We start from the raw sequence: 10,467 nt of genomic DNA, 5'->3' as shown, positions 1-10,467 counted from the left end.
TAGAAGAATACATTAAACTTTTATTATTACAAATGAAAAACTATCCCAGTTTAAGTGGTAGAATATTGGATCTCATAAATGTTATAAATATTCATTGGGGTTTAATTCAAGCAAGGAAATCCATGACTGTTGCTGTCTTTGTGAAGCTTTGAGGGGTTTGGGGGGCAAGTTTGTTTGTTTTTTGACTTTTAGCCCGTTGTCTTCTGAATCCCTCACCTCAAAAAAAAAAAAAAAGTATGGGGCATGTTTCCTAAGTAGGACGAGGTTTCTAACTGCAGAGTATCAACATACATGCTCTTGTTTGCCTCTTTCACTCTTCTCCTACTGTCATAAGTATTAAACCTATCCTGTCAAGCATCACAGGATGAGCAGGTGTCCCACTAAAAATGAGACAGACCCATATTCGTGTTCATTACACACCAACGACCTATTTAGAATCGCCAATTTTCTTGGCAGCTATTTCTGTGGGTGGTGAAAAGCACCTGAAACACCAAGTGAAAACCAAATGCTGCAGCTGGCAGTTCAAACCAGAACTAGCTCATTGTGAGGTGATAGTACTAACCAGCGCAGCAGTGTGCCACTGTTATTTATAAACCACCAAACTTTATGATTATTTCAATTATATATATATATATATATATATATAAATAACAATGACAGAGATAAAAAAAAAAAAAAGCCTCAAACATTTTTGTGTATTTGAGAGCAGAAAATTTGTTCTGCCTTAAATTGCAGAATCAATTTAAGCACAAGACTTCGCAACATCTTTTCAAGAAATCATGTGAGCTTTGTGAGAGAGAGCATGATTAAGTAAGTAATAGCTATAGAAAATTTAATTTTTTCGGTTGCGTGACTCAGCGGGAGTATTTCTGACTCCATCCCCTGACTCCTTCCAGGGTATAATCACACACCGCTTGCTTCATAGTTTTGTTTGCACAGTGATTGCTCCTCATTCAGTCTGATGGCGCTACTTTGGCCTGGGTTGCTCATACTCCAGATGTTCTGTTTTATTAACGGCTATCCCAACGGTGCTCCCTCCGGTGCCTGTGAGGATATGTTACCTCGTCACTCTGGGGTGCTGCCTCAGCCTTCACCAGCACCCTACACTATTCTCACCAATGCCAGGGTGTTTCAGCCAGGGGAGCCCATTACAGGTAAGATGCTCTTCACTTCTTCTACAGATAAACATACTTTTTTGTAGAAGTCTGACAAACTTTATAAACTCGACTCTGCTTTTGGATTTTATATATTAGGAAATACATATATATATATATATATAATTCTAAAAACTACAATATAAAGAGTTTATCCATTATTGATCTAAATATTACATTTGAAATGATAAACTACTGTTTATTTCATATATATAAACACTGAGGTCTTTGTTGTGCTAACTGCAGTGACCATCGTTGGACCAAAATACAGAGGAGTGCTTCTGGAAGCTCGAATAGGTGAAGGCGTCAACGCTGTGGGGATGTGGCAGCGCCCTCCTCCAGACACTAAATTCCTTCAGGTGCATTTTTCAGTTAAGCCTATGTTGAAACCTGAGCTGCAAATAGTCAAAATGTTGTTACAGATGCCAAAATACAATAAATAAGATTGTTCCCAAGAAACAAATGCTTAAATAAACTGGAAGAAGGCAGCATGGTGGTGTGGTGGATAGCACTGTTGCCTCACAACATAAAGGTTCTAGGTTTGAATCCACTGGCCAACTGGGGCCTTTCTCTGTGGAGTTTCTCCCCATGCTTGTGTGGGTCCTCCCATAGTCCAAAAACATTGGACTGTGGGACGACTGGATTGGATGGAATGGGTTTGTGAGCATGAATGGTTGTCTGTTTCTCTTTTTCTGCTCGCACCATGATAGACTGGTGACTGGTGACATAACACTGCATTTGATTAGAAGAGAATATATGGATATAAATCAGCAGAGTAGAATTAACAGCAATTTCCAATTATTGTTCACAGTGCGCACATAATCCTCAAGGTGCTGTCACTCACTCCAACACCAATCTCAAGGGCAACAGCACTGTGTACAGCTGGATACCGCCTAACTGTGCAGGTCCTGTCTACTTCATGTAAGACAAATATACTTTGTTAGGTTTTCTGTGTAGATTGAAAATTGTGCTTTGCATATATATGTATGTATATATATATATATATTAGGGGTGCAACGATACACAAAATTCACGGTTCGGTTCGGTTCGATACTTTGGTGTCACGGTTCGATATTTTTTCGATACACAAAAAAATGTTGATGCCTTTTTATTAATTTGTCATTTATTAAATTTTCACGGCACATTCTGCACCACCTCTCTGTGCATTCATCATTTGTTTGAAGCCAGCTCACCTCCTGCAACCACTTTTCCGAGAATACGCGCTTCTTTTGTGGTTCGGACTCCTGACATTTCTTTGGAGGTGGAGGAACACCAAAGTAATTGCTTAAAGGAGCTTCTTCGACATCTTTAAGAGTTCTAAACAAATGTCTGTCCTCCTCCTGAAAATCTTATGTATGCAAACACGCGTTGCAACTTCTTATCTTGTGCGCGTTTTTTATTTTGACAGCGAATGCGCACCCGCGGACCACTTATGTGCAGCCCTGGTTATTTAGCTCATCATATTGCAGCCACAGAAATTCTTTTGTCCATGAAACCATAAAGCTGCACTTTCTTTTTGCCTTATAGTCTGATTTGTCATAACTTTTCCGTTTTGTGGTAAGCTTTTATTTGGCTGTCACGTCTTCACCCTGACCTGTCTTATTTGGCTCAGCAGAACTAAAATATATATCCTGCTGCTTTTACACAGGCACTCACATAAGCTCAGCGATTCTCTGCGCGATCAACCTCTCACACGTTTAAGCTGCGGGAGATTTCACTTGTCATGTTTGCATAGTAAGCTAACGATTGATAAGACGATGTCAGAGGAATTGGTGCGCAAATTATCATCACTCACCAATCAGTGCTGTCGCTCTCTATACACAGTTCGCGCGATTGCAAAGTGAAAGCAAAAAACAAGCGCAAATTCAAACGCGATTTCAATATGTCACATATTGACAGTAGCTCACCGATGCCAATAACATAATTACCCAGCTACATTTCCGAAAGAATGCAAAAGCATTGACATATATTTTTCCTTCCTACGATAGGCCGACGAGCAGAGCAGGGCAGCCCGACTGGAAAAATCGCTAGCCCCGGGACGTCGGGCTAGCGATTTTGCGAGCCCTGTATCTGATTGAGGAATCACTCATCTTTGGAAAAGAGAGTTTATTACAGAGAAATGGCTCTTTCCAAAATAAAAGCTATACTATACGCTTCTTCTGGGCTATATTCTCAGCAGCATATTAAACATATCAGGTCCCCATAAGGAGAATCATGTGCTAACGGCTGTCTAAATGACTCGGGTAACGTTTGTATGCGTGCTTGTTGTTTTTGTCTGCTTCCACTTGTCTTTGCACTAGGATGCTATCGGGTAAATGTGCAGTCGTATTCGTTGTGTTCCCACTAGTGCTGTCAGCCTTAATCTGAAATGAGGTTAACGCCACAACACGGCAAATCTCCGTTAACGAGCTACCGCGGATTGCCCCGTGTGTGGGGCTGGACAGCGTCAACACATTAACGAGCTAACTGCGCTAACACACTAGTTCCCACTCATGTAATTGAGCATTGCGTGGCACATCTGACATACTGTTTTACTTTAGTCCATGACACCCTTACCTTCAGGGTCATACGTCACATGAAGACTAAAATAGTTCCAGACGCCAGATCTGAATGAGGGTGGGGGAGGTTCAATTTGCCATGTTGCAACAAGCTTAACTTCTGTCTAGCTAGCTTGCCCTGCGCTCAGTGAATCTGTGTTCGACTACTCCGCCTAGGCTGCACTGTCGAGCGCAGATCCACTGAGCGCTCAACACAGACAGCACCGTCAGAAGGAAAGTTGATAAAATAAATTAAAAATGTTGTATTGTTCGATACATATGCGTACCGAACCGAAAGCACTGTATCGAACGGTTCAATATCGATACGAGTATCGTTGCACCCCTAATATATATATATATGTATTTTTTTTAGGCTGTTCAATTCAGTAATGGTTTGTCTTTAGAAACTTAAGCTTTTGAAATGAACCAACTGCAGTGTCTCAGCATGGAAAATTACTTCTGTGGTTTTGCAGGGCCACCGTAGCTCAGCAACGCACAGTCTTCTGGGTTAATATAAGGTCCATGGATCTGACCAGAGGTAGGTACAGCCTGGTGACAAATCAAAATAAATGCAAAGAGACAAATGTTTGTGATACTCGTTCCTTATCGGTCTTCTGCTTCTCTGGAAAAACAGGCGGTCTTGATCTGGCAGTAGGTGCCAGCTCTGGAATGGCTGAAGGCAAACCTCTGCTTCCCTTAGTGATATGTTTTCTGATTTTAAACATACTGGCATGAATATAAAATATGTACTGCAGTCTTCTTGTTATATGTATATAATAAAGCATTTTGCAGTCCTATGGCTACATATCACATCTCAGTGAATTTTTCTTTAGCTATGTAGCTCATATATATTAATGCAGCCCCCACGCTTGATCATATATCAACTGACCTATATCTACAGTGCTTATCTGTCATAGACATAAATGATAGATATACCTTCATTGCAAATGCCTTGTTTCATCTCGTTCCCAGCTTTTATGAGGTGTGTTCTGTCACATTTAATATAAATCTATAAAAGAAAAGTCACCCCTCCAAAAATGCATTAAAGGGTTTCAAGACTAAGGTATGAATATGCCAAGATATGACTGTACTGAGTCAGTCCCTCTTCTATTAATACTTTATTATTGAATAAGGAATTTTAAAGCAAGTATGATTCACGCCTATTCCCTCATTGTACTCAACGAACACGTCTATATATAAATATATATATTTGTTGCTCACTCTGTCATTGCTTTTGTTTTCTGTCACTAGACTTTGATTCTCTTCACATATCCTGTGTATCCTAATTGTATGTGTGCGTATTTACTGAACCACCCATTACAGATAATAAAATGCTACATTAAAGTGTGTTGTGTTATTTTTATTGCAAGAAAAAAAAATACAAGCAGAGTGATGAAAAGAGGAAAAGACAGAGTGTTAGAGACAGAGAGAGTGAGAGAGAGCGCAGCATAGAGTCCAGCTGTTGTGGTTTGTTATTGATCAAAATTCATTCCACTTATTGAAGAGCTTGTTATGACCTGCTTTTTTCACATGGTTTGATCTATAACTTAGATTTCCAGTACTGCAGCAGCTAGCTTGCACACTAAAGGGGCTTAAGACATGCATTACACACAGCTCACATTTCAAGCCTTATATGATATCATTGATTCCTATTTGTGTACTTGAACCAGTCCTGTGTTGGGGTGAATAAATGTTAAATGTTAAATAACATTTTCTGTTTGAATATAATATATACGGAAGCACACATCTCACTATCAGCATTTACAATTCTAATATCGCTGTTGATTAATCACATGCATATTTAAAAAACAATGTTTATCACTGTGTTTATGTTTAGAACATAATTAGCATTTAAATGAGTTGTCTTTGTAGAGAAGAAAAATCCTTAATATTCAGATGTAGAAGCCAGAAGCAAAAAAATAAATAGATAAGAAAAAAGTATGTAATCATGTAATAGGTCAAAGCTCCCAGCTGATTAAGATCGTTCCAGTATCCATGTTTTAAGCAGGAAAACTGGGACAGAGTAATAGACTTGATGGTTACCCTGTTCCTGATGCTTTTTCTTTTTTACTCTCTACCATAACCTATTTGCCTTTATGTCGTGAAGTATTGAACTCCAGCTAACTCATGTGCCTGAGGTTGGAGCCGTGATCAGAGCGTCAGCACAACTCAATAATAATTAGTCTCTTCCCCTCTGAGCCAAAAGCCGGCTATATCTTTAACAGGAGATACAAGCTTAGGAATTAAGCACCAGTGCTACCAGCTGGTTCAATAGTCTTCCATTGTCCTGATCACACTCTAAATAGTCCACACCACTGATCTTTATTCAATCACGACAAGGTCATTTGTCCAAATGGTATTTTGAAACAGAGATTCTCCATATACAGCAGCCATTATGAAGATCATCTTCCAAAACTGCCCTGAAATAGTTGTTCTGAATCTATCTATCTAGCTAGCTAGCTAGCTAGCTATGTGTGTATATGTACATAAAAATAGATGATGTTATATAACTACTGCATGTTCTCCTCAATGTGTATTTACAGTTTTTCTCCATTGGTTTGGCTCATTTCTTGAAACAGAAATTACATTCTCAAAACTCTAAGATCATTTGGCAAAACACTCTTACAGTTTAGCACAACACTATAGCTTACCTGCAAAAGCTCATATCTCTTCCAAAACTGTTCACTCAGGCTTCAATCTAAATCCCTTTCTTATTTAAACAGTCAGTGTCTCCAAAATACCAAAGAGCCTTCTCAATAGCTTTGGCTCATTTCTCGACATAGATCGGACATTCTCATCATTCTTGGTGCTTTTGTCAAAATAAACCTGGATGGTTGATCACAACAACATGGTCCACCTGCAAAATCACATATCTCCCCTAAAACAGTTCACTCATGTGTCAAAACTACATTTCTTTCTAATCTGAATAGTCAGTGCCCCCAAAGTGCATCGTCCCTTTGGCATTATGTGAGTACTGCCATACAAAATGTTTAGACGTTTTGTCACTATGGCAGAGGACCAACAATATACAACAGAAAAGAGTAGCCTCCAAGGTTTGACATCACAGATTGCACTCACACTACCAAGGAAATGATAACCATTTTTTATTCACACGCAAATAAAGTTTCATACATATGTAAAAAGAAAATGTACATTACAGTAGTAAATTGTATGAACACAAAATCAAAAAACAATGACCTATTCAGTGGTCGCTGTACTCATTCTCCTGCTCTTGTCCACTGTCTTCACCCTCCTGATTATTTACACGCTGTTGTCCGTCTGGCCACAGATTCTCGTCCACATCACAGCGGATACTTTCTCTTGCGATGCAACGAGGGAAGAAACGGCGTGCATGCCGCAACCATCCCCTGCATTGATCTCCTGTAATGTCGTCACACGCTGCGTCCATAGCATGGAGCAGGGACGGCTGATCCTGAGCATGATGCTCATACACTCTCTACCTGCAAGCAGAGAAAAACTCCTCCGTCGGATTGAGGAAAAGAGAGTAAGGTGGTAGGAACCCCATGACCATCCTTGGATGCGTTGCAAACCAGCCCCTAATGAGTGGGCTATGGTGGAAATTGACATTGTCCCACACAATTACATAAATCGGTAGGTGACCTCTCTCATTATCAGGGATAAAATCGGTATAAAGGCGATCCAAGAAGATGAGGAGCTTGTGTGTGTTGTATGGGCCAAGACTGGGGATGTGAGTGGCCACACCATTCTCAGAAATGGCAGCACACATAGTTATATTGCCCCCTCGCTGACCTGGGACATCCACTGTGGCCCGGTGGCCACGTCTTCGGCCCTTGGCCAGGTTAAAGCCAGCTTCATCCACGAACACCAGGATGTGAGGGGTCTCATGTCCTTCCAATGCCATTATTCTCTAAAATAGAGTAAAGAACATAAAATCAGTCATACAGAAGAGTCATATACTTCAGTTAGACAATTACATGTTCTCCCCCACAGGTTCAATATACTACAGGCCACTACTCCAGTGGTTCTAAACTAGTGATAGGCCTATGAGGAAGTACTGCAGGGGTATTTGATAGAAAGGGGAGTGGGAAATACTGATGACTTACTGAGATGTTACAGTAAAACCTACAGTATTAGATAGATTTGATTGGGAGACAACAAAATAAGGATTATAATGAGAATTGTATCATACAGTAAACTGCAGTTTTCTGTTGAAATTGTTGAAGTCAGATGAAGCAAATACTGATTCTGAAATCAGGTAAAGGAGGTATTGAAACCAAATAAGTAAACTACTGCTTACTGTGATTACAGGTAAGGTTAAAATGAGAGACAACCAGTAACTGACTTACATTTACATACTGGTAGCGCAGCTCCTTCACTCTGTCAGAGTTCCTCTCAAATGGTACCCTGTAGATTTGTTTCATTGTCATCTGATGCTTCTTCAAAACCCGGTCTATTGTGGAGATGTTTATTGTGTTTATATTCTGGAATATATGATTGTCCTGAAGGATGGCATCACGGATCTGTCTCAAGGTGATGACATTATTTGCCATCACCATGTTACAAAACTGTCTTTCGTGTTGTTCATTGAGCAGTTTTCCTCTGCCACCCACGCGAGGTTGTCGTCCAATCCTACACAAAGAACAGAATACAGTAAGTTACCTGTGTAATTGTATTATTGTTTCACTCACAGTAACTTCACCACAATCCTAATGCAACATTGCACAGTGACTGGAATACTACTCTAAACTGTATAAATTATGTAATTCCATAGTTTACAGTAATTTGTTCAATATATTTCTTGTCATATTTAGTATCAAAACATTCCACTAGTCCTCTCCACCTGCTAGTATAGACCTACTACTGTAGGCAGATGCACACAAAATCTCTACAGTAAGTTAACATTTTTTGCCTCACACACAGTGCCCTGTCCTATACAACATATAATTCCATCATAGATTACATAGAGTACATACCTGTTTTCCCTGCGAAAGGTTTGGATGATGGAGGAGACTGTAGAGCGAGGCACATTAGGCTGCACTCGACGACCTGCCTCTGCCATTGTGAGGCCATGGTTTATGACATGGTCTATAATTGTGGCCTGAATTTCATTTGGGACAGCACAGTGTCTTCGTGCACCTCGGCTTCTTCCCCGTGGTGGTATTCCTCCACCACGCATTCTCAGTCCTCCTCTTCTTCTTCCTCCTCTTCCTTGAGGAAGAACTTCCCCTTGTCCGTTTGCTTGGCCTTGTCTATCCATGTTCAGAGATCGGACTGGCTCTGGTCAAGCTCTATATATCTGTGTTTGGCAGCACACAATCATGGAACACCTCTGTGTGTGACACTCCCCTTTTGTTAGTCTAGTTTCACCTGACTGTCAATGACTGTCATCAATTTATCAAATATTCAAAGAAATTCATAAATGGTATTCATGGTATTATGTTCTTGACCAATTTTGACAATTGAACAGACAGTTGTGCATGTGAGTACTTATACAATGAAATCATGCTGACATGTTTTGGAGAGAATGATCATTAGACTGAGAATCAACTAATCAGTTTAGATCTACAAGATCTATTCATTTGGAAAATGTGCTACATGTGGGCTAACTGTATAACTGTAGGCTACTTGTACTTAATCATTTGCAAAGATGCACTGGGACAATTGAGACATGTACTAAGGCATTTGCCATTTGATAAAATGAATGAGAAATGCCATTCTGTTGTGAACATTTTCCAAGAGGTTTGGAGGTTTGTCCATGTTATTTTGAGAATGTAATTTCTGTTTCAAGAAATGAGCCAAACCAATGGCGAAAAACTGTAATAAGTCTTTCGCTTTTCAAAATAGCACAACGTGCAGTTTTATTGCACGTTGCAGGTTTGCAGGTTTATTCATCTACAGTTAAAATCCAGTATTTTGTCTCTATTTGTATTTGTTTACAGATTGTTGGGGTCAGAAATCCCAAAACCCAGTATATACAAAATATATGTAAATCTAAAGTAATAGTAAATTGTAGTAGTAGTAAGAGATATTTTAAACTGCGTGTCAGTATTGTGTTGATGTGCAAACAATTATGTTATAGCAGTGGAGTAAAGAAGGCAGACAACGGTACGCGCTGATAACCTCTGCCATGTTTAGGTCATGGCATGCAGTATACGTATTCACAAATACATATAGATGCCTATATAGCCAGATGTGAATGCAGGCACATGGGCATGCACAACAACAACAGACACACACATATAAGTTCTTATTGTACACAGATCAAACACTGATCCACATGCATGCACAGAGTGCAGATTAAGACTATCCCTTGCCGTAAGGGCTTAGTTGACATCTCTGTCTAAGCTCTACATTCTTTACCTCCCTCTTTGCCCTTCCTCTTCTTCTAGCAGCACGTTCATTACCATAAAAAGCAATAACCATCTGATGGTCTCTTCATACCTGTGTACTTCTGGCACTCAAGAATGCACAGTCCCTATTTGCTCCCATCAAACTGATCTGATGAACTGAACACCATGTGAAGTTAAGACTTTCTCGCTGACAATCTGCAGTCTTTCTCAGTGATACGCAATAACTGAGCAGTAGCAATGTGCCTTGTTTAATGACTGGAATGAATTGCCAACGTTTCTTCAAATTAGTAACCTGTAGAGCTTAACTGGAGGTATAAATATTTGAAGGTCTGTGATTTTGTCTTCAATAGCCTTCATGTTGTGCTCATTGGTCAAGGGAGATGCCTATTAGTTTAATTCTGTGAGTGATCCTACAGAGTCTGTGCATGCCAGACTCTGTAAAAT

General features: G+C 39.8%; 2 protein-coding genes across 2 annotated transcripts; one reads left to right on the top strand and one right to left on the bottom strand.

The window, feature by feature from the left end:
* Nucleotides 1–907: 907 nt before the first annotated feature.
* LOC102798334 (putative defense protein Hdd11) lies at nt 908–5,008 on the top strand. Its single transcript, XM_035907409.2, has 5 exons — nt 908–1,154; nt 1,401–1,513; nt 1,966–2,075; nt 4,165–4,229; nt 4,326–5,008. Exons 1-5 carry the CDS (start codon nt 962–964, stop codon nt 4,424–4,426), a joined length of 582 nt encoding a protein of 193 aa, XP_035763302.2. The 5' UTR covers nt 908–961; the 3' UTR covers nt 4,427–5,008.
* A 1,944-nt stretch (nt 5,009–6,952) lies between these two features.
* LOC148100240 (uncharacterized) lies at nt 6,953–8,930 on the bottom strand. Its single transcript, XM_087848828.1, has 4 exons — nt 8,647–8,930; nt 8,020–8,302; nt 7,313–7,580; nt 6,953–7,152 (listed from the first exon to the last, which is right to left on the bottom strand). The coding sequence occupies exons 1-4, from the start codon at nt 8,928–8,930 to the stop codon at nt 6,953–6,955; spliced, it is 1,035 nt and encodes a 344-aa protein (XP_087704954.1).
* Between the last annotated feature and the right edge of the window lie 1,537 nt (nt 8,931–10,467).

Source organism: Neolamprologus brichardi, chromosome 12 (assembly GCF_056152115.1).
Source record: "Neolamprologus brichardi isolate AB-2024 chromosome 12, ASM5615211v1, whole genome shotgun sequence".
NCBI lineage: Eukaryota > Metazoa > Chordata > Actinopteri > Cichliformes > Cichlidae > Neolamprologus > Neolamprologus brichardi.
The sequence above is the reverse complement of the archived record's forward strand: the minus strand, read 5'-3'. Positions and strand labels throughout refer to the sequence as shown.